The 25,601-nt window shown below is 42.6% G+C and overlaps 1 protein-coding gene across 5 annotated transcripts in view; it reads left to right on the plus strand.

The window, feature by feature from the left end:
- Positions 1 to 25,601, plus strand: part of LOC144755282 (zinc finger protein 8-like) — a 115,290-nt gene that overhangs the window by 23,353 nt on the left and 66,336 nt on the right. For all 5 annotated transcript variants that reach the window (XM_078644055.1, XM_078644056.1, XM_078644057.1 and 2 more), the window contains exon 2: positions 13,740 to 13,866. In XM_078644055.1, coding sequence (XP_078500181.1) covers positions 13,740 to 13,866 — 127 coding nt within the window. The remainder of the gene's footprint in view (positions 1 to 13,739; positions 13,867 to 25,601) is intronic.

Here is a 25,601-nt window from a genome sequence, read left to right on the forward strand (position 1 = left end):
TCTATTCCCGCCCACGTATTAGACTTAGGTCAGGTACACGGGGTAGGCGTATTTAGAAACACCAGTTGAGTACGTTTAGTCAAATGTATATGTGTATGTAAATATATTTTAATCATTTTAAAACATCATATGGCTCAGAAACCATATCAATGTTTTTACAGTATTATTTTATACTATTGCTTCTAATGTATGCACTTTACTTAACTATAAGTATTGCAATAATATCGATCCATTTCTCTTGTACGAGAAAAGAGACTGATCAATAAATAACATCTTTTATTGAACACGCCCGTCTCTTCCTTTTCTCTACATTCTGATGAGACTAAGAATGCACGTACTGACTGAGTAAAATAATTGCCTTGTGCTCACACGACTCTTGAGATTGACTCTTGATTAGGGGAGAGCAAAGTTGTCATGTTCTATGGTTGTCAGAAACTAAATCCCTTCTTGTCTAATCAGGGAAGTTAATCCTTCCTTGAACATTCGAGAAAGTTTCTAGCGAACTCTGAGCTTAGCTGGCAAACCCAAAAATTAAGTCTAGCATCGACAGTAGTAGACCTAGTTAACGTCTGGCCTAGGCCTTTACTGCTGTAGGTACTATTCCAATGCGCAGAGCCTATTGGGAAAATAGGAGCTACACTACATGGCGCCCAACGCGTTTGGAAAGGGCGATAAAACTAACGTAAGACATTTAGAATAACTCAGTCGTGCTTTCTCACTCAGACCCCTTTCCCCAAATACTCCAAAGACGTCTGGAGTGGGTGAAAGGTTATAATATCCTCCAAAACCTCGCAGGAGGGAACTCCTATGTATGGTTCTTGGTCTAGTCAACATTGAAGGATAAAAACAGTTCCAAAATATTGTGCATCTAATCTCTGTTTCCATAAAGAAACCTGATCTACAAATAAACATAATACCATCCTGTCAGCAAAATGAACAGCGATGAAGAACGAGAGGTTACTAGATTAGCTACTGAAATAGCAGATGCTGATGCTACCATGCAAGCAGCAGACGCGGATATAATACTCATTCCGGTCGCCAAAAGGAGATCTATAACCTTAAAACTTATAGAAAATGGACTGACACCTAGAGGTGGCACAGTCATATTCGTAATCGAGGCACACGAATATCGGCAGACAGAGGTATACTATACATGGATACATTTTCCAGCAGCTAATACTATAACAAAGTACTTCCACTATTACAAAGTAGAGGAACCTCCTAATGAGTACACTCCTTTCGAGGAGGTGGAAGTACCACTCAAATTCCAAGAGCATTTGCTCTTATTTGATGGCGCCCTAAAACATAATAATCACATTACAAGGCTCGGTCCTTTAGGAAGACCAGGAGCAACGTGGCCGGTCCTAGCCGGATACACACCATATCCAGACATCGAAAGAATGCCTGCAGCAGAGCTGCTAATACAGCTAAAACAACTACTAAAAATTCACAGACAATTAGTTCAGTATGTAATGCGGACTTCAACAATTCAGCCAGCGATTAAACTTCCACAGCTGACCCCTCACCAGGGGAACACAAATAAAATTACACCACAGAACATCCAATCCTGCCTAGGTAAAGTTCCAGCTAAACGGGAACAAATACCATTCTGGTTGGCACAGAAAATTACCCAAATAGAGGCGGTGTTTCCTGACACCACCCCATTGGAAAAACACAGAATTCTGACTATATGTCTCCCAATGGGAATCGCACCACACATTGAGGACTGTGACACTTGGGGTACAGTCTTTGCTTCCATCTACACAAAAACGCACGGTGTTCCATCCATTTCGGTAATACCAGATGTGCTAAAACAAATTCAAGATGAATACGGTCCAGAACCTGCTTTAACTCTTGGTATGAAATTACTAAAAGACTTCAAGCAGGTCTCGGCTATATTACTAGCCAATATAAAGGGTGAAGCAGCAAACGTGGCGATCCGCCAGAGGTTAAAAGAGACAGATATAGCAGACCAACCAGCTGAAATTGCCAGAATCATAGAAAAATCCTATGAAGAACTAGGCAGAGATAGTCTAGGTGGAATACCAGTAAAACCGCAACTGACTACAAGTCCAGAAAAAATATTTTTTAATAATAATAATTCACCAAAAAAGAACTGGGATGGAAACAAACAATCCAATCCTAAAGAGAAGAAATTCCAGTCCAGAGGAAGGTCTCCTAGGCGAAGAGAGAAATCTCCAAACCCGAGACAAAGGTCACCCCAGAGTGAACCCTCTGGGAATAGATATAACCTTAGAAATAGGGATAATATTAAAAAACCTGATAGATATCAAGACATTGATACACGTCCCTCTCAATCTTTTCAGAATTCCTCGCAGAAATCGGAAAGAAGAGGACGATCAGAAGAGCACGCCAAGTCCAAAGACAAGGAACCTGCTCAACTGAAAAAGAAATTACAATTTCCCAAAAAGAAGGTAGCCAGTATCAAGGTAGTTAACAATGCCGAGAATACTGAGGACACAACTGAAAAACGGAGAATGGGCTCAGACAATGCTAGACAGCGCAGCAGAGGTGAGCATAGCTCGCAAAGTCCTTATGAATCATCTGGAGACAGTGGACACGAATGAATATCTTCAAGTGGAAACTGCAGACACCAGAGTTAGCAAGCCCCACAAGATATACGAGATAACATTACGTATAGAGGGAGATAAGACTAGGAAAATTAGGGGACTATTTTGGGATAACCTCTCCAAGGGCTATGACATCCTTCTTGCTGAAAAAGACTGGCCACCAGAGTTTGTCAGGGAGTGCCCTCATGGCGAAGAAGTAATTATGCCTGCCTTCTCGAATCAAATACCGATTCATAAAAAATACACACTTGCTAGAAAGTGGGCAGTGGCCTTAGCACCTGCTTTATATAAAAATCATGTAGGATGGGATGAGGATTCTCCTCCTCACAAAATCCAGTTAAAATCACAACCTACTGCACAAAGGCAGTACCCAATTAAGCAAGAAGCTAAAAAACAAGTAAATGAAATACTAGATCAGCTAGAATACCAGGGGGTGATTGAAACTTGCACCTCACAAATGAACAATCCTTTGTTTCCGGTCTCCAAACCAGACAATTCGTACCGTCTAGTTTTGGATTACCGACACCTTAACACATGTTGCAAAACTTTTGCAGTGCAAAACTCACACAGTGCTGCACTAATGAATAACATAGTGTGCAAAAAATACAAAACAACCTTGGACATCTCCAACGGATTCTTTTGTCAAAACATAGCACCAGAGAGCAGATATTTAACTGCATTCTCAGTAAATGGCACTCAAAAACAATTCTGTCGGTTAGCCCAGGGGTACAAGAATAGCCCGGGGGTATTCTCAGCGAGAGTAACAGAATTACTACAACAATATGATGATGAAGCATCATCTTATGTCGATGACATTTACTTAACAGATGATGACTTGGATACTCACTTGAAAAGAGTGAACACCATAATACTTGGGTTCGCTGCAGAGGGTTACAAATTCAACTTCAAAAAGTCCAGAATTGCCCATGTGACGGTCCTATTCTTAGGATATGAGTTATCAAGTGAAGGTAAAAGCCTGGCAGACAATTTCCTAGAGAAATGTGCCGTAATCCAAGCTCCTAAAACACTAAAAAACCTACAGTCAATTCTAGGCTTCCTAAATTTCGGAAGAACATACATTGCAAATTACGCAGAAAGGGTCAAACCCCTTTATGATCTAATTAAACCAGACTTTAAAAGATCCAGTTGGACTCAAACACACACAGAAATTTTGAGATCCTTACAAACAGACATGCTAATTAAAACAAAATTAGAAACCCGTGATAATACACGCAACCTTGTGATCCGAGTCATCCCAGGGAGATGCGGATTCACATACCTAACCTCTAATGAGGGAGATAAGGTACCAATTGCATTCAAATCACATTTGTACACAAAAGCTGAACAGAGATTCAACAACAAAGGAAAAATTGTTCAAGCAGTTCAAACCACAATAGCTAGAGAAAAAGACATAGCTGACGGTAGACATATCACAGTCAGAACAGCTGAATCAGCCTTTGAGGCATTAACAACACCGTGTAATTTACCAACAACAACATTGGATCCAGAATGGTTACAATGGGTAAATTCAATCACAACGGACAAAGTATATTACTTCTTTGATCCAGAACTAGAAGAATTGAAAAATCTAAAATATGAAAAGACGTATCCTCTGCCAATCGACATTCTGCCTCTACGACATTACGCCTGTGTAATCTATACAGACGGACATGCTCAACCCTCCGTTTGGGGAGAACATGCATACAATCCCACATGTGAGATTACAAAAGAAGTGTGGCACGGAGGTAAACTAAGACCTCTATTAACAAAATCACACTCAGTAGAAACTAATTCAGAACTACAAACTGAAATATTAGCTTTGAAAATGGCGCTAGATAATGCGGATCGCGAATTCCCGACACTTATAGTGTCAGATTCATATTTCTGCGTCAAAGCATATAACAAGGATTTGCAGACCTGGATTCAGAACGGTTACAAAGATGACACGGATGCACCAATAAAGCAGAGACTGCTCTGGGAACAGGTAGCTCTTTTGAAAAAAGAACTACCAAAGACTCACGTGACACACTCACTGAGTCACCAGCGTGATGGCGTTCACGTTGTAGGGAATTCATTGGCTGAAACAGCCGCAGCGGCAGCCAGTAAACCGGCTCCCGTAGATCGGAAAAAGCGTACATTAAAATGCATTGACGGCGAAACATTGCTGGCGGTGAAAACGTCATCAAAAGGCGACTGCTCAGCGTTACCGATCAACTATCCACTCAATTACACATACATCATAGATGCAAACTCCATTCCTTTTGCTCGAATCCCTGGAGTGGGGGATAGAGTGATTCCAAACATGGACAGGAGAAACTTGTTAATCGCAGACGCACACATGGGCGAGGGTCTCAGACACCATAAATTAAAAGATTCTCTGGAAGAATTACAATCACGGTACTGGTGGCCAGGCATGAGCCTGCACTACACCATGTTTGTAAAAAACTGCCCAAACTGCAACAGAGATCGCAGTGGGGAGAGAAGCAGTTTAATACCTCGTCGTATCAAGGCAGATAATATTACCAGCAAAAAGAATGGCTTGCGATTAACATATACAGGCTAGTTCCCACTTATAATGTAGATCCACAGCACTCGGCTGACGTCCGGACTGTTATACAAGATTTGCGAGTCTAAATGGCATATACGCTAAGAGCATGCTACGTTCGACCATTTTTTTCTTTTTCTCAGGCAATCCAGCCTGGGGGGGGGAAAGAATGGCCAAATGAGCACAGCCCAGCGGGAATCTTCTCACTTCCTTCCTGAGGGTATGGGATGGTGTAAAGAAAAAACCAAGACAGAAAGCAATCTATAATAGAAAGGATATTAGGTTCGGGAGCTGGGTGGGTCAAACATCTAATAAGTGTCCAACGTAGTCTAAATAACTTGCCAAGAAATTCTCTGAAGGGATTCAGTCCGTACGAATTATTATTCGGAACTAGGATGTTGATCTCTGACCTTGATAGTCAGACTTCAGTGGTAACAGAAAAAAGCTTTGATGTCAAAGACCGTTTGGCTATTTTGCAGGACTTAAACAAAACAAGAAAAGACCTGAGCAACATACAGTTGAAACAACAGCCAACGACCACTGAAGATTCACCACCTGTCCCAGCAAGACCTGTCTGGATTCCAAAAGTCGGGGATCTAGTCAGGGAGAAGATCGCGGTAAAGAAGGAATTTGGGCCTTCTTACAGAAAAGCAGTTCCTGTCTTGTCTGTCAACGGGACAAGATCAGTTGTACTACCGCCACTTGCTGGAAAAAAGGAGAACCGAGTTGTATCCATCGACCTGGTAAAACCACAACATGTGGCCGATAACAAACAGTAGGCCAAGTGGACTCCCAATAAGTAGCAGAACACCAAGGTTTGCTACCAGTACAGAGGTCCTAACAAAGAGGCTCATCACATTCGAAACGCCTAAAGAAGAACAACAAGGACTATGCAACAATGCAATAGAACTCAGACCTCTGAAAACCCAAATAAAAACATTTAGCAGAGACACACCAATCTACAATGAAGTTCCAAGTGAAAATGCAAGAAACAAAAATCCTGAACCAATTGGAACAATTGATAGAACTGCATCTGGTTACTTCATCAACTTCGATGATTCCTCTGACGGCTTCAGTGAACAAAAGACACAGCCATCACCAAAATCCTTTAAAGACAAAGCAAAGGAACTTTTGAAACAACTAAAAGAAACATATCTGGTTACTCCATGGATTGAATTTTGGGTGGGTTTTGGTGCATTTATCCTCATACTTTGGCTCATCATGGTATTTACCTTGGGACGCTTCATTGAGGGAAAATATGCTAAAATGGACACAGCAAGTCAGAACATCAACTTGGTCCTCAAACCACACACATCTTCACACGTCGAGAAACGAGAACTTTCTTCAGAACTTTCTTCAGCCAACTTCACAGCAATTCCAATACCTGGTGGGGTAGCCTGGGACAACACTGACTATGAAATTTATGGTCCGGTCGAGATCCTGAAATATCCACACCAAATCAAGATCTCCTTGAGTGACTTTGCAAAACCAAACTCATTTGCTGATGATTGGGACTTTGAAAGTATTAACAATATGATGTCTGACTTAGTAATGTCTGCTAAATTTACAAAACATGATTATTTGCAGGATTCTACAAATTATGACAGCATGTACTGCTATAACCATTATGGTAACCATTTCTTGCATAAATCTGCACAACCTAGAAATGTTTTAAATTTTAATCAATGGGAACATTGTGCTACACCTCCAAAAGGGAGCTCAAGAACCGTGTATGGCAAATATTCATATTTTTCAGGTTTTAACACAAGTAATGCGGAAACATTTTATTTTAAATTGTCAAACAAGACAGGGACCAAAACCATGATAACCAACACAAAATTGATTTATTCTGACTCATTCTTTGAAAAAATGAATACTTTTGGATTTGATTATTGGGACAAAAATGTTGATTTGAAAAGTGTTTGGGGGACGAAAGAATGGCAAGTACAGGGTTTAGAAGCTTTGTTTAGAGCCTGCATGATCCCAGAACAAATGATATTTTTAAATGACACTGTCCAACAAACCACCTGTCTTGGCTTAGCCAAAATCAAAGATTTAAATAACCTGTCTATTCCAAAGCCAACAATGTTTAGCAATAACTCTGATACAGATGAAGAAATAGACATAAACCATATACTTAACCAAAACAGAACACATCCTGATTGGAAACAATGGTTGATCTGGCCCACAGATACAAATAACTGTCAAGATAGATTCCTGAATAAAACACAGGGTTTCAAAATGACCAGGCCAGACCCTAGATATCCCCAAAGACATCACCCAGGGATAATAACAACCTACAGTGTGGGCAAATTATGCCTTCAATGGCTACAAACTTCCACACTGCCTGAAATTAAGCAACACCTAACTTTACTTACTGATGGTGCTGACTTGCGTGATTTCATACTGGGACCACGCAAACAGCGTCAAAAGCGTTTCATAGCAGCCTCTGTATACGCAGCATACAATGAGGCCTGGAAGGTTACTCAAATTGAGACAGCAGAAAGAATACGGGAAATTGACCGTATTAATTTGGAAAAATCACTTTCTGTAGTGGACAATGGGTTAATGACTCTGTCCTCCAGAATTTTTTCATTGGACAGCATTGTGTCTTCAGCAATCGATATATTATCGCAAGACTTACTGTTATTACAACATGGTCAGTCACAATTGCGTTCTATTGTACAGCTTGGCTGGACGTTACAAAATCTGCGTTCAGGCTACGTGCCTTGGCGTTTAATCAACACAACGTCACTATTCCAAATCTTTAACCTTACTGATAGACAAATCGGTATGGCGCAGAAGGGTGCTGATTATACAATCTTGAGCATTGAAAAACTAGAAAGATTACCGTTGACAATGTCAGAACGACCTGTCAGTGAATGGATAATCCACGGAATCATAAATATTCCAATCTCAACCTTCAGGTTTCAATACTGCCAAAAATATATACAGGCTGGCATGTACGAGAAATTGGGAAAGGGGTACCTTAAAACAACATGGAACCTGCCCTATTCACATGCATGTATCAGTAATAAAGGACAGAAAGTGTTTCTTAGTGGCAACAATTGTGCTATGTCACTAAGCGGCACGCTTCTATGTAACGGTATTAGTTTGCACGGAGCCTGTGAAGGGAAATCATACAACCTTTCATGTCACCAGCAAGGCGCACCTGCAACTGAAATAGAACCATTCTTTCAAAGACTCTATAATGGGAGTTACATTCTTATTGTAGACCGCAGATGCTGCAGTCTTATGCCCGGGACTCCTTATCTCGTCACTACGACAGCGAAGGTCAAGTGCTGTGGACGTTCTTTGTTCCCCAGCTCCTTTCCAGACAGGGAGGCAAGGGCATGGCCCGGTTTGAAAATTACTTCTATTCGAATAGACACTTTAAGCAGAATGAAAACAGTGCTTCTTCAGACGCCTACAAGGCTCACGTCATCAAAAGAAACGTATGATCTACAAGTCGCAAGGACGACTGCAGAGATACATACATTACTATCAACTAATTCCCCCGTACATTTCGCGGAAATCCTGAGCGAAATCTTAAACATTTCTGATACCACTGGGGTCTCAAAGGTATTTAAGACAGTATTTTCGATGGCATTAACACCATTCAAAGCCATACTGGGTATTTTTCCAGATTTCGTCCATTCGATTTTTGGCGGACTTCCCCTGATCCTGGGACTAATTGCAGGAATCCTATTCCTAGTCCTTATTTTTCGTTATGGCAACCCATGTCACAGATCAAACTCTGACGACAATGGAAGAAACGATCCTAGCCATTGGATACCGGGACCGGATATCAAAAATCCTGGGACTCTCCCGGCTTAGAGACCTAAACATGACTTGGTTTCTATCATTTCGACCAATGTGGCAAAGGTGTGTTTTACCTGTACTAAGGTGTCTGCTATGCGGAGAAGAATGCGTGTTAGACACCTGTCTGACGCTACAATCGGATGCGCCGGTGGATGCAGATACACTGCTGGTTCCTATCAAGGTTCACGCACTGTGCTGCCCTCAAAGGCTGCCAATTCTGATGACGGCATTCCTGGAATCTTCACCACTGCGATTGAAGAGTAGTGAAGTTCAAGATGAAAGCAGCATCGAACAGGTACGACCTTCTGTCAGCAATGCAAATCAGAATGTCAATGCAGACAATCATGCGCATGAATGCATGGTTACACCTATTTCCGACTTAGTGGAACTTTCCCATGAAGCTGTTGACAGTTTTTTCGAAAGCCTGAATGATATGATGTTCTCTCCGGAACAGAAATAGAGACTTTTGAGTAAACTCGCACACGGCGTTCCCTGAATTCGGCCTTCAACTTTAAAAATAAAGTCACATGAACAATTACAATCCAGTTCACGGACAGCAACTTTTTTCAGCAAGCCCCTAAAATATTTTTCTATATATTTTTTCCCGGGACACTGATCTTCTGCTTAAAGTAAGAAACTATTCCTAGAGAACTAAGATTTCTATTTTTTTAGATACTTTATAGACTTTATATAGACTTTAGCTGCCCGCTGGTATGTTCACAATATATTTTATGTGATGAAATGGTTTCGACTTTTTTTCTGTATAGCCATATTAAGAGCCATTTCATGTGTATTTCTCATATACCAAAAAGCAATAATGCATAACAATGCATGTTTACTTTTGCATTTAATTCATAGCTTAAGTGCATACAATATATATGACTGCAATTTTTCAGTATATTTGAAAATTTCAAAATGCATTTATGTATTTTGGGGTGGTAAGGTATACACTATACTCTATAGTATGTTGTACTATGTTATACTATGCATAGATTAGTAGATATGACCATAGTTAGCGTGGAGTGGGTGTCGTGTATTTCTATAGGTTCTGAATCGATCCCCCTATTCCTGACCCTATTCTGGTTAAACTACCTAGCTAGTCAACTAACAGTCAGCCCATGAGGCAAGAAATCCCCCATGATGCAGATACCGTTATCTGACGCAGTCACACTACGGCACAGGAACGTGTTATCTGATTAGGTCATAACGCTTGAGATCTAATTAGACAAGCGACATTCCTCCAGCCCCTGATAAGGCATACGACGTTCTCATAACAAATCAAACCTATGACAACCTGGATAATCCGTGCGGCCATTGTTTTGATTTCACAGAGAACTTTAGTAAAGAATGTGCTAACGAGCAAGTCGTATGACATCTTTATTGACGTACCTATGTCCATCCTTACGTCAATCCCGGCACCTTTAAGGTATAAATATTGCCGACCTTGCCCTATGCAAACACACGCGTGGTGACAAGACGGAGCAGCCATACTTGCCGAAGCCGAGAGCAGAAGCAGACCCCGCAGGCAGCAGCCCCGCCTTCCTGACGCGCTGAGAGACGCGCTGCTATCTCAAGCCGAGAGACCCAGCACCGGCGCTTCCGGGTAGCCCTCGCAGGCAGCCTGGAATATCGAGAGCAGAGAAAGAGATACCATTCCTCACTCATCCTAAATTCCAGGTACAGAACTGAATAACCCCTCCTAGAGAATTCTTTAGTTATTCACTTGGCAAAAACAGACTTAACTTAAACTGTAACTTTCTATTCCCGCCCACGTATTAGACTTAGGTCAGGTACACGGGGTAGGCGTATTTAGAAACACCAGTTGAGTACGTTTAGTCAAATGTATATGTGTATGTAAATATATTTTAATCATTTTAAAACATCATATGGCTCAGAAACCATATCAATGTTTTTACAGTATTATTTTATACTATTGCTTCTAATGTATGCACTTTACTTAACTATAAGTATTGCAATAATATCGATCCATTTCTCTTGTACGAGAAAAGAGACTGATCAATAAATAACATCTTTTATTGAACACGCCCGTCTCTTCCTTTTCTCTACATTCTGATGAGACTAAGAATGCACGTACTGACTGAGTAAAATAATTGCCTTGTGCTCACACGACTCTTGAGATTGACTCTTGATTAGGGGAGAGCAAAGTTGTCATGTTCTATGGTTGTCAGAAACTAAATCCCTTCTTGTCTAATCAGGGAAGTTAATCCTTCCTTGAACATTCGAGAAAGTTTCTAGCGAACTCTGAGCTTAGCTGGCAAACCCAAAAATTAAGTCTAGCATCGACAGTAGTAGACCTAGTTAACGTCTGGCCTAGGCCTTTACTGCTGTAGGTACTATTCCAATGCGCAGAGCCTATTGGGAAAATAGGAGCTACACTACAGGAGCAGTTGGAACAGAAGTGGTATGTGGTGGCCAGAGAGTAAAAGGCATTGGTCCAAGTCCTACTGTTGCCTGATGGCCACAGGCATCATTGTATCATCTCTTGCAATATGTGAAGGAAGGGATGGAGTTACCAGACCGGGCCTCAGTCATCTGACAACCAACCTCAGACTTTTTTGAGTCAGCCAGTCGGGTATCAAATTAAATAAAGTGTGTTTTGCAGGAAAATGTCTGAAAACAATTAAAATAAACGAAATCATCTATAAACAAGTGCCAAAATAAAATTCTGCTTCACCTTTTGCTGCAGGCCTTTATTGATTCAGTAGTTGTGTAACTATGAAAACAATGGTAGGCTAATATACACCAGGAAGAAAATCCAATTTTCTTTTGTTTTACTTCGCAAATTTGCCTTGATGAAGTATGTGTAATTCTTTAAGTGGATGTGTTTTGCATGTTGCAATTATTAGAGATAAAAATATGATATTCTTGATTCATTTAGAATAAGGCCATCTCTGACCCCCATCATGTCAAAGACCTTTGGGGATCAATATCTGAAAAATTCTTACATCTTTTTATTTACGTGAAAGTTTCTGTGATTCATACCTAGAATGCTGCTATTCTGAAACGCTGTACAATGAAAGTCAAGGAGTAGATGTCAGGGAAGTAAAATGGATTCAATTATTTGGTGATTACATATTTCAGTAGAATACAACCTGTGCTTTAAAAATTATCAACATTTTAAAATTGGTTTGACAGCATGTATTAGTCCCATCAGAGGAAAAATATAGAATTTTTGGGCCCTGGGGCTGGAAATGACAAACCACATCACACATTCTTTCCTAACTTCCTTCGCTTTGCAAAAGAGCCCTTTCATTGTTGCAGTGATCATGGAGTAGTGTAACAGCTGCTGGAATAGTTGGCACTGGGAAGATGGTCTCTTCACAGCAATGAAGAGGATGACATAAAACAAAAGTGGCCATCCTTTCATTTTACAGAATGTTCACTGAATCCCCGTCTGGTTCACTGTGCTCGCAGCATGTGTGGTTTTAGTTGCTGAGCAGCTCTCTCACATTTATCTTGTGTTGTTGTGATGTACCTCTTACTTGTGCATTTGAGATGTTTGCATTGTTGCTGTATCGTTTGTAGGTGCTTTATTTGAAGAAAACAAGTACTTGGTCATGCTGTGCAGTTCCTATGTTGTCTGTATGAAGACAGATACACTGTTGCTACTAGCCTGGCGGCTTTTTCCTATGTGCAAATCGAGCCTGCGCTGCTGCTCCATAAACTCTATCTAACATGTGTCTTGTCATACAAGTATTTAAGGAAGGATTTGTTTCCAAAGAAATTGGCTGCTGCTGCTGGGCATTTTTTTCAGTCTTTTAATCCTTGCTAATGCTTCGGAAACATTTCTAAACACACAAAAAAACAAAACTTTTTGCTTTGTCGATGTGTGTTCAAATGCTTTACAAAAACCTTAACCTTAGACTCTGAGAACTTGGCATCAACTTGAAACTGAAAACAATGTCTAATTACTCAGTCCGCCAGGGTCGCTTCTGGTCTCCGTTAGATAGAGTGCTTTGTAAATTGACAACAGTGGCTTGGGAAATGGCGAGCAGCTGCCAACAAGCAAGATCTAAGACCGACATTCGTAGCACTTAAGCTGCCGTGGAAAACTTCTGCATGCGCTCACAAGTGAAGAAGTCGAAGGTCAGAGGGCTAGACCACCTACTCGCACAAATATTAAGAGAAGCAATGTAACAGGAAGCATGTTAGGTAGTCAGAATCCGAGGGAAGCAGGGACTTGCCACTCTGACAACATGCAGGAGCGAGTATGTCTTCATTGTTATGATTCCTTTTGTTTCTAAATTTCAGATGCTCTTATTATCTCACAACCGTTCACCTCTACTTAAACATCACAATATTTCAACAGGAAAGTGAAATAAACTCACAAGAGTCTGAGTCAGGAAAATATAACAAGCGGGTGTGCGCACGTCATTCACAGGGCATAGAGCAGTGAAAGGACGAGAAAGTATAATTGGAACAAGCGCGGCCAAGCAGCCACGAAAGTAATGTGCGGTATGCAGCTGGCACCCGGCCGCGCTGCTGCTCACTCCCGAGGGCCACACGACACAGAAGGCAGGACATGCACCCGCCTTGGGCCAATTGCATGCTGTCTTTCTTAGAAAGACAGCACGCAAAGGCCAATAGCAAGCAATTAAAAAAAAAAGCACACACACAAGTGTGTGTTTAGAATTTAAAAGCCCTAACTAAATGTCTTGCAGGGCAGCGCATGCACCCTGGTTCAGGCGAGACCTAAAAAGGACGAGAGAAAAATAGCTGACTTATAGAGTGAAGTGGTAATGTGTCCTTTGCCCTTACAGACCCCAGTGACGTTCCAGGATGTTGTTGCCTGTTTCACTGAAGAGGAGTGGCAGCTTTTACACGACTGGCAGAAGGATCTTTACAACAATGTGATGAAGGGAATCCACCAAGCATTGAGTCCTCTTGGTAAGCTTACGCTGTCTGCTTTTAAGACTTGTAAAATATTGGGCATGATTCCAGTTTCACTCCATTGGAACTACTTTGATAATATGTGTGGTTTGTTAAAAAGAATCGAAGGTCACTACAATTCCGTCTCATAGCATCTACAAGACACACCGTCAAATGCTGTCTGAGTATCATTATAAACCCATTGCAACTATAAGTGCTGGAATTAAGAGTGCAGAGTGTGCTGCAGCACCCTTAAAACAACTAAGCTGTAGTCCTGAAGGTGAATTACGATTTAATATATCTTTAAACTATTTTTATCTTGTCCGATTTGCTGTGTGTTCAAAGACAGAAATTAAATGTCAGTATAGTTTTATGACTGCTGCTTCCTTTAACATAGAGACTGGTGTTTGTTTACTTTTCTTTCACTTACTGCAATCTTACTCTTTGTCTTACTGTGACAATCTTGCTGGTGTGAATTGAAGGTTGTTGTTTCCTTTTAACACCAAACAACATTTAAATACCAATAAATTAACTATACAAATATTTCAAAATAAACAGTTAGACAAGCAAAAATGAATCAAGATTTTCTCATTCTGGAGTATGACAGACGATAAGATTTTATTTGGATTAGAACAAATCAAGATAGTTTACTTAGTGATGTACAAATGACAAATATTAACTGAAACCTAACTTCTACACTTTATTGTTTGTGCATTATATAGCTTTAGCAGTAAAATGGCATACTTGTGCAAATGTTTTGGTGCATTCAATGGAAATATATGCTGTCTGTAAATGACTGTGTGCTACAACACCATACTTTAGTACTAAATGTATGACAGTGTGCTCCTACAAGCAACACCAGCTACATACTACACCCTTATCACTCCTGCTGAATTTGCGTGGCCCATTTGCAACACTTGCTCTTTGTGTGATTCTGGATGTTTCAGAATCCCTATTAGTTCAGTGATGTAACATTCATGGCAGCAACCCCACTCGGACAATTGTTCCAGAACCACAGATTGCAACCATCCTGACTCCAATGTATATGTGAATTGTACATACAGTTTGTCGAATGGGACACGCCACATCTTATGTACAAAGCAGTGAACAAAACAGCTTCCTAAGTTACAGTAATGATCAGTACACAGTATTTCTTACAATGCATAAGGTCGCAATCCCAAACTCTAAAAAGACTGGCTCCAAATATGCCCTGTAAAAAAGTCATCATTGCTACCTTGTGATCTCTAAACTTAATATGAGGTACAGAACTGGGCACTCTGTACAAACACCTTGGTAGCTGAGTAGGTATGTTCAGGGTGGGCCACATGTAACAGATGCAGCAGCATGTCGCCCATTCTCCCAGGGCTAAAGCGTATCTGTAGTAACCCACCCCTCCCCCCATGGCATGTGTTGCTGGCACCCTTCTTGTACAGAGTGGCTAATACTCCCCAAAACAGTTGAGTTCAAATGCCTGCTTGCTTCGGAAACCCTCAATGTTTTATAATTGTAAATGTTAGCCTATTGTTGCTGGATCATCCAACTGTTGGTTAAGTTAACATCAAAGGACAACCTCTACCCTACCACACTAACCTCTTACCCCATATTTACTGCACCCATCTTACCACATAAATATTGAGCTATCATCCTTCGACTTCTTATCTAAAGCTTATACTCACATAGCTGCCAGGCAGCCACATCATAGCATCCACGAAACCTTTCCCTGGCATTTTAACCAACAGTTTCTTCCATTATAGTTTCTCTTTTAAAATTGCAGGCATGGAATCAAAAACCTTAGTGTGCAAAGTGTTATGAGCTAAAAAGACAGAACTAACCAAAGGAATTATCATATCTATGAGATTCTGTCCACTTCTCCTTTAGGCACTTTATATGACAGGCTGAGTTCCCCCAACCTTCGCCCCATAAGCCCCTCTGAGAGACAGCCTCATCTCACTCTGGCACACTCTTGCTTCCCATATTAATCCTCTGGGAATTACTGTCATGACATCAAGGTCATCCATCAGCACACACACCCATAAGACAAGCTGACCTCCGTCGGTCCCCGTCTTGCTGTCCTATCAGCTTTTATTTATCTATTTTACGAGTTCTATATAGCGCTAGCAGGACCCAAGGGTATCAGAACGCTAACTCTTTACATCAAGGTAACGAGATACAACAACTCTGTGAATGTTTAACATCAAGGTAAGGAGATAAAGCAACTCGGATCAGATCAAGTCAAGTCAGTGGTTGAGTACAGCAGAGGAGAAATTGTGGGGGAGTTCCAAGGAGAGCTGAAGGTGGAAATGTTGTTTTGTTGGGCGGTTAATGATCCACTAGTTGAGATGCCAGTTGATTAAGAGATCTTTTAACTGTCTCTTGAAGCATGGTAAGGAGGAGTTGGTCCTGATATGTATTGGTATGTAGTTCCAGATTTTTGGGGCATTGCTTGAAAAAGAGCGAGCCAGAGTTTTTTGCTTTAGGGCTTTGGACGGGATGAGGAGCATGGTATTTGAACTTCTGAGGTTTATTTTCTGTCCTGCCCTTTTGAGCTTGGAGGCGAGGTAAGCTGGTTTAACAGCGTGTAGGGCTTTGTGGGTAAGACAGGTTGTTTTAAAGCTGCATCAATCAGGAGCCATCTCAGATCTTTCAAGGCTGGGGAGATGTGGTTCCTCTGACCATTCTGGCTGCTGCATTGAGACTGGTTCTGATGGGCGCAAAGTGGGATTTAACAGAGTCTGTGAGAGTGGCATTCCTGTAGTCTAACCACTGCAGCATCAGCGTTTGTGAGGCAGATTTTATATCTTCCTGTGGTAGGTAAGGTTTGATTTTGTTCAGAAGTTTCAGGTTCTAAAAGGCACCTTTTCCATTATTCTTAATATGAACTTTCATGATCTGTTTGGAGTACAGAGTGAATCCCCAGAGATTTGACAGAGTTGGCTAGTGAGAGTGTCAATGGATTTTATCCATTCTAGCATCTGGGTGGGATGCTCTGTATTTGATATGAGTAGCATTTCTGTCTTGTCTTGGTTGAGCTCTAGGTGGTTGCGAGATAGCCAGTGTTGGACTTCCATGAGGGTGGCATTTAATCAGTGAATGTCTTCAAAATAGGGCTGTAGAGCTGGGTGTCATCCGCTTATTAATGGAAGGGGATTTTAGCTTGGTTGGTTGAGGATGGCGGTGAGAGGTGCCATGTAAATATTAAATAGTGTGGGAAAGAAGACAGAGCCTTAGGGGACCTCCGGGATTATCGCAGTCGTATCAAAGGTCTGATCGTCTTTTGAAAGTTTTGATCGCAGCTATGTATAGAGGATGCAAACCAGTGTAAAATCACTAAAACCGCACCAATAACTTTTTTTAAGGGAATTCAAGAAGAGCTTGTGGTCAACTGTGTGGAAGGCTGCCAATAGGTCTAGGTGAATAAGTAGGCAGCATTTGTCTGTCTAAGGGGCTTGTAAAGGTCATCTACTATTTTCAGAATGGCTGCTACCATGCTGCATCCTTTTCTGATGTTTTAAACAATAGTGGTCCCTAGAGAAGTACGAATTAGGAAACCAAGCAATGAATATAGACTCAATCGTTACTATATTAAGTGGACATGTCCAGCCGGACAGAGGTCTAATATTTACTTATAGGTAACTAAGCAGTGGTTAAACAGTAATACATAAAATGGGACACAAGCCTGTGTTGTGTGGTAAGGCATCATAGTTTGGTCAGGGGTACAGTGTGGTGGCGTAGAGTAGTAGGGCATCACAGCTTGGGCAGGGGTTGTGAAGCAGAATATGGTAAATTAGGATTAATGGTTGACCACAGACGTCGATCTCATCATGAAATTGTGCTAGATGTTAGTAAACTGCATTTGTAGGTGCTATGAGGTAAGGAGAGTGTAGTTCCACCCTGTATTAATTATGATAGGGAGGGTCCCTCATAGTAGAGGCGAGTGGAGGAGGTTAGACTTGAAATAGTACTTGGGCCTTTGCAAGATGGCTGTTCTTATTCAATGCTTGGGATATCCAGCTTTCGTATTGAGTGGGAAGTCCTTCTTTTCTTTCATTGAGGATGTGATTTCAATTCTATATCTGTTTCAATGCTGGTGCCATTTTGTGAAGAGAGCCCTAATGTCAGGGAAGGTGGGAAGTATCTCAAAATGGAAAGCAGGTCCCTCTCAGGCAAAACCGTCCTAGGAAAGGGTGCTCCTGCCACTGAGAAGTGGCATTGGCCTTTGCGGCAACAGATAGAAGCAGCGTGATTGCCACCAATGTGGGTGGGGTCGAAAGTGAAGGGTTCAGCGCTGGATGATGTTAAACGTCGTGCGGGGGCGCAGGCCAGCTCTCGCTTCTGTGTATATTCAGCTGGCCAGACTGCAACCAGCAGGCCCAGTACCGCTTTGGGGGCCAGTGACGCCGCTGTGCACATGGGCTGGCGGAGTGGTGGTGAGTAGAGCGTCAGCCTCCCGCTAAGTCCATGGGACCGGGGACCGCTATCAAGGTGCAGCCAGGGCGGGGTCTAGATAGGCGCACTCACCCACTTTATTGTCTCCCTGCTATGTGTCGTCTACGGCCAGTCTATTGTCCAGCCGCAAGAGCGGTTGGCAGGCTGGACAGTCACTGGGTGTGGAAGCAGCTTTCGGGACACTGCCTGCACTGGGCCTCACTAAGAGCACCTATCTCGTGTCCTTTCTGCGCACGTTTAAGGGCATTTATCAGGCCAGTCACAGGTGTGAGCAGCGGTCACTATTTTGGGAATCAGAAAGGAGTGCCTTACCATTCCTGTGAGCGACAGCCAATTAGAGCACTTGGGTACCACATGCTAAAATGCCAACAATTTCCACATGTAGCAAAAAAACATCTCAGTTATGATAAATTATTCATGGTGTTAATACAATCATTCCGACCCCATATTTTAACAGTTCAGTAGCTCCTGCTATTTTGGCTATCCTAGGATACGGGGACCATAATCATCAAGTGCTCCTGTATGCATACGTCACAGTTCCTTCAACAATTTAAGGTGCAGGGAGGGCTTCCAACACTGCCCAAATTCAGGAGGGTAAAGCGGGGGGCAAAGGGCATCTCCTCTGCCGCAAGCCTGCATTCTCAGGGTCTTCACGTGCCCCCAAGTTCCCGCTCTGTAGTCGTGACCTCCGCTCTTGTGCAGCGCTTCTTACCAGGGGTTCTTGGTCCTTATGATAGTTTCCAACTGCTCTCGCCGATTAACTCTGCTGCTCACCTCAGAGAGAATCTGTTGCCCTGGATGGCCTATTGTTAGCGTAATGTATTCTCAGCTGGCCACAGGTTTTTGCAGGTTATGGTCGTTTGGGTCGCACTGGACTGCTCTGATGGAAAGGCGATGTTGCTCACGGTTAGCAGGAGCACCGCAGCTTCACAGTTACATCACCCTCTCGGGTAGCGACTGGTGCCTTTCCTGACATTGGCATTTGCGCAGTTGTCAGTTAGCAGTGCTTACCATAGCTGTGCCCCTTCCTTCTCTCTGTCTTGGGTTGTTTCCTTATTTCTAGATTATTCTCTCACTCGTCTTTTCGCCTCGTTCTCTTTTCTCACCTCCCTAGCTTGACTCCGCCTTTCGCCGTTTCCTTCCTTCCTCCCACCATTTTCTTCACTCCCAGTGCATTTCCTCACCTCCTTCCTTCTCTGTCGTTCACCTTTTAGCCAAAGTCTTCGAGGTTTTCCTTTCCTTCTATATGTACTCTCTCGCTCTCCTCGCTTCCTTCCCTTTTGTTACTTTTTTCACCTCCCCGGTGCATTTTCCTTTCCCTTCCAACCTTCTACTTTTCCTCCTTTCCCACAAACCCGTTTTTCAAGTTCCGTGTTATTATTGGGCACAACAGTCGGGCTCTGTCCGTTATCTTGCTTCTCTCCGCTCGGCCTAAACTGGTTATTGAATATAAGCACCGCATCACTACACACTGTATGATACCTATTAATGTGATTATTGTGAGTGTCTGCATTATTCCTGTTGTCACTGTCACCGTGATGGGAGTTACTTTCAAAGTTACAATTGAGTTCTATGTTGAGATGTTTACAGCGCCGTACCGCCATTAGTGTGCCTCGCAGAGCTGTGCTGCGTACTGTTTTATTATGGTCATTATTCGTATTACTAATTCCATTACTGTTCTCCTGTTCATGTGGTACACCATTATAATTAGTATACTGTAGTATAATATACTGAGTATTCTTTCAATATTTCTGTTAAGTTTTTGTTTCCAGCACGAGTCGTAGTATCTTTCTGGGGAAGTATGTGTCCCTAAGTCCGCTGAACTTGCCCTAATGATACATGTAGGCTAAAAGCAAGGCTACTGGAACTATACCATTGTGCGGTCGCGTGATTTTCGCATTATTATAGATTTTCCGCATTTGCAACATCGTCTGCATATTTTAACAACAATATTTTTTGTTTCTAGCTCAAACGGTTCCAACAATACTAAAAATGCAGCAGCGTGGTGGAAGGCCCTTTTCAAAACTTGACTGGTCAGCTTTCTGTTGCTTATTGATTTATTTGGGTGTTAAATTGATACTAATGAGGTGCAGCCAGTGCTAACAAGTTTGAAAATGACGAAATAATAAACCAATAAAATGTCTAAATGTGCCGCATTATGCCACATATTTTGCCATTTCTTACCGCATAATCAGTGGTGTAAGAATACCCCCCCCCCCGCAATTGGTGGGGGGGCAGGGGGGTATCAGCACAGGACCCTGACCCGGGAGCTCCTCTCACTTTTTAATTAGTGCTATGGTTTCCAAATGATCTTTCTTTATTTTAATATTTCCCTTTAAATGTAATTTCTTCTGTCCGATCCTCATTTTAACCCCTGTTCGCTCCATGTGTCGTCCCTTTCGCTTATATTTTTCTTTCTCGCACTTTTTCCCCACTACCCACAGTTTCCTTTCTTTCCATCTTTTGTCCTACCCTCCATTATCACACACCGTCTTTCTCAGCATCTTTCTTGCACTAATTAATTCCTTCACTTTCCCCTCTCTTTTTAAAGTCCTCAGGCCCACCTTCCTATTCGATATTCATTTCTTTGCTATTTCCTTCTATCGCTACAAATAACATAACTCACTCCTGAGGGAGCGCCGATTCTCTGACTCCATGCACAAGTAACAGTCGCACATGCTATTGTTTATTTCAACAATCTCAACAAGAAGCCTTCCATCCGATTAAAAAAACCCACGAAAGATCCCAAACGGTAGCAAGTGCGGACATTACGGAATTCGTGTGCGAAAGTCCCTACCAAACATAGCCTTGCGTATACAACAATACAAGACCACACTGAAGGATTCAAGAAGAAAGTTAATCCACCCGAACACTAACTCTGACAATCGGAAAAATGAGAACTAAACGTGCGACACTGGTTATAGCAGTGGATATTGAAATATGCTAAACAAAATTATACAGCATCACTCCGCACTACCACAGCATCACTCAGGGGCACCACAACATCACTATGCGCTACCACAGCATCACTGAATGCCACAGCAACACTCGTTCGCCATCACAACATCACTCAGCACCACCACAACATCAATCTGTGTAACCATTCAACAACACCTGGTTCAAATATGTTCTCTCAATGTTTCAAGCTTTATTACAAATGTAACAAAAAGATGTTAATATTTCACTTCTGTTCTTGGATTTTCGTCACAATAAAATACACTGAACATAATCTTCACAAAAGTTATTTACAAAAGTTTAAGCTATTGCCATTATACATTACAATAACTTTTATTTAAGTATTAATTATTGAATACAAATTAAAAGCCATTGTTATTTGTAATATCAATACATGTAAGTCACGTAAATACAACACATATTGCATTACAAATGCTATAGGTGTCACATTTGCGAAAGTTATAACTATTGGCATTGTAAATGACAAAGCTATTAATTTTGCTATTTTCAAAAACAAAACAAAACATAAATAAAAAATTTGACATTTACAGATGACTGGAGGGAAGCCCTGGAATCCCCACGGGGGACCGCAATTGCAATGCGGCTTAGATTAATTCAATTCAAGTATCTCCATAGGGCCTATTACACCCGGGAGCGTCTGTGGAAGGCGGGACTGATTGGTTCGCCGGAATGTCTGCGGGGTGGGGCTGCAACGGGTACGCTGCTGCATACCGTGTGGTCGTGTCCTAGACTGATTGGTTTCTGGAGGGGTGTATGGAGCTGCCTGTCTGAAGTTCTGGGATGGGACCTTCCACGCACTCATCGATTAGGGTTGCTCCACATACTTGAGGGGGTTGGTGGGAACATATATAAACGCCATTTATTGTTGCTGGGGCTTGTAGTTGCCAAGAGAGACCTGGCCCGAGCGTGGAAGGGAGAGCGAGCCCCCCCCTGTGTGCATGGAAAGCCGGACTAGACTACTATATGGGTCTAGAACGTCCGGTGTTTGAAGCGAGAGGATGCCCCCGTAAACACTTCAAGATCTGGAAGCGGTGGGCAGACTATAGGGAGTTGACATTGGATCCCCCTGTGGAAAAACAAGAGGAAGATATATAGGTGGTGGGTGCCGTACGGGCCTGTGAATTGTGTCATGCCTATCACACTACGACCGAGCACCGAAGGTTTTCTATACACACGTGCACGGGGTTAGGGAGGGATAAGGGGTGGGTAGTAGGGTAGTTGGGTAATGGGAGTTGGTGGGGGTAGGGGTGGGGGAGGGGGTTACTTTTCTTGGTTTTACTCCTATTCTTGATTGGACATTGTTCTTACGATGTAAACTGTACCAAGATACTTGGTGGTGATCTCCTGATTGTGGGGAGCCACGTCTCTTATTCTGCTCAAATCAATCAATAAAATTTGTTGTGAAAAAAAATTTGACATTTACAATACCAATAGCTCAAAATTTCCTAATGCGAGACCTATTGCATTGCAAATGCTTGTTAAGATCATCCTCTCCCAACACTACATAGGGTGGGGTGAGATGAATGAGGCTCCTGACCACTCCCAGCACGTGATAAAATGGAGGAGGGTGGGTGACAGCCCGATTAAAGCGTAGCCCCAGGCACCGCAGTGCATAAGCATAACACACCAAGGTCTACCTTTACATGTGAGCTTGCAGTGTGTCACCAAATTAGCTGGCACTTGAGCATGCTGGAGCCTTGAGTCCAGGACTAAGACAGCCCCTTGAAAATCTGTCTGATGGCTGGTGCAGACACCTCCATGCGACTGCACCGGCCACAGAACCAATTCCGTGCCCAGGTTGCTTTTAGTGAGGAACAAACTTTTTAATGAAATCATATTATTAGAGAAAAATTAAGTATTATTCACTATTGGTATAATAAAATAGGCCACACATATGGAGTGCGGTCCCAAAGCCCACAAGGTTGAGCTGCACTGGCTCCTGCTTGCTGTGGTGTTAATTTGTACTGCTGCTGCATATTCGCTGCCTGTGCTATGTGATAGAAACATTGGTTAAAATAATTTCACTATACAAAAGGCAAAATGAAAGACCGTGCTTATTTAAACATCTTCCCTTTCAGCTTTTTGTACGATATGGCATTGGCTTCATATATATCCTGTGGGCAGCAAACAAACCACTTGATCACTCCCTGACTCAACATTTTCTCATTAGTCAGGACACAAGTAATATTAGTGTTATTAATAGTTCTGTTATAAACTTTGTAAAATAGTATTTAACTATTCTAACTTCAGTTCCAGCATATTTAGGGCCAAGTGCTTGATGGTAGGATAATCTGCAGGTCGATTTGTTTGATTTAAGATATTTAAATAATTTGTAGTCTATATTTCGGCAACATATTTTTTGCAATCTGTTTTCACATTACACATTTATTTTACACTGATAACGTTTCCAACAAAATGGACACTAGCTCTCTGTTACAGAACTGAGTAGCCAGCGATTTAGTATGAAGTTTCAATGTTCATTTAGAGCACTTAGATTTTGGTTGGGAAATGGGATTGTAACTGACTATAATTGAAAAGCGTTATAAATACCTTGTAATGTTTCAAATATTTATGAGGTGTTATATTATTTTTCTAACCACTTTTGTTTGAATTTAAATGTATTTTTTTTATGGCAAATGCCGAGCACAATAAATAAATAATAAAATTGTACCTTGCTAGTTCTACTTCCAAAAACGCATTAGCTAGATAATTTAAATAAACATGTGAAGTTTGCATTTTTTTTTAACGGTTTTTGATTCACAATAGATTGTGTCCTTACAAAGAAACATTCAAAAAGTTACCTGGTACTTGATACCCTGTGGATGGGCTTTCCTTTGAACGTTTGAACCAGTGTTTTGCAGGCCTGTGGGTGCTGCTGTCATAGCAATCTGCGACATAGGATAGATTAGAATCTCTTTCTGACACCAGAGACTCGAATGTCCACATCATGGCTACTTGTTACACCATAAAGTGAAAACTGCAATGAAATATCCTATAAGATATGTTTTTTAATTAGTTTTTAGGTCTCGGCCTAGCGTTACACTGCGCAGCAGTGTTCGCGCAGCAGAGATTTAATGCCAACAGTATTGGGGGCTTAAACCCGCCCCTCTTCTCCATTGACTGGCCTCGTAAATGCTGGCCAGCCATTGGAGGAGAGGGGCGTCACTCCTTTCAAGCCCCGTCTTTTTGGGATTCGGGGGTGTGTTTTTTAGGCTCTTTCTCTCTGTGACGTCTTCAGTCACTTAAACCTAAAAACACGCCCCCGAATCCCAAAATGGCGGTGCCTTTCTCCGAGGCATTTCTTCTTGACCTCGGAGAAAGGCGGATGTGCTTTCCCTCACTCTGTGCCCCCAAACATTCCAGCAGCAAAGCAGACTCTGTTGGATGCTGGTGTTCAAGCCCCCCCCATCAGCCTTAGATGTGTTCTGCCAGGGGACTTCAGTCGGCATCGCGGTCTCTCTCTATCGAAGGCTGCAAGGTCGACTATCCGCTATCGCAGCAGCACCACAGGACAAACGGTCCGGGGGAGGAGCCAAGCCCTTTCGGATTCCACTAGGCCCAGCTGGTTCTCACAACCTCTGCTGGTGTCTTGCGTTGCCGCAATGCCACCCTGCCGCAGTCTCTCTTCACCAAAGGCCGCAAGGCAGACAAACTGCTTCAACAGTGGCTGCACAGGTCAAACGGCAAGGGGGAGGAGTCAGGCCCCATCTACAGCTGCCGATCCCATCCGCCCGTGCCTTTTGCCAGGGCCTCGCTTTACGGGAATGCTGCCCTGCTGAGGCAGTCACTCGACTCTCTTCACAGCGGCCTCGGGCACCGAGGCGCCGCACGATGTTTCCTTACCCATGCTCTCTAGTCCCGCTCTGCACCTTCGGTCGCGCCCAGTGTCTTTCCTCTTGCTGGGTGAGCAGCGGTCCGTCATGCAGGCCAGGGACTCGCCGACACCACTTGTAGCTCGATTTTCAGCTGCAAACTCGTGCCCCCGGCACTCCGGTTTAGGTCACGGGCACTTTTGTTGCTACTTGGCGGCTGGATGTGTGGATATTTCGGGTTTCAGGGACCTGAGTGACAAAGCTCTTTTACGCCACCGCCATTGTTGCAGCTGGTTCCCGCCGACTCCTCCGGACCGCTACTCTGCCGCTGACTGCTCTTCAACGCTGCAAGGCTCCTCCTGGCATCTTCTTCACGATAGCGGCCACAGGTACAACTTCTCCTGGCGGGGAGAGGGAGGGGGGGGGTTATGTGATCATTAAGGGCCTTGAGTTGTGTCTTTGTGCAACGGGGGGGGTTACTAGTGACCTGCGTGCTTGTGCACTAGGGGTTACTAGTGA

The sequence above is a fragment of the Lissotriton helveticus genome, chromosome 5_1, assembly GCF_964261635.1.
Source record: "Lissotriton helveticus chromosome 5_1, aLisHel1.1, whole genome shotgun sequence".
In the NCBI taxonomy this organism is placed as follows: Eukaryota; Metazoa; Chordata; class Amphibia; order Caudata; family Salamandridae; genus Lissotriton; species Lissotriton helveticus.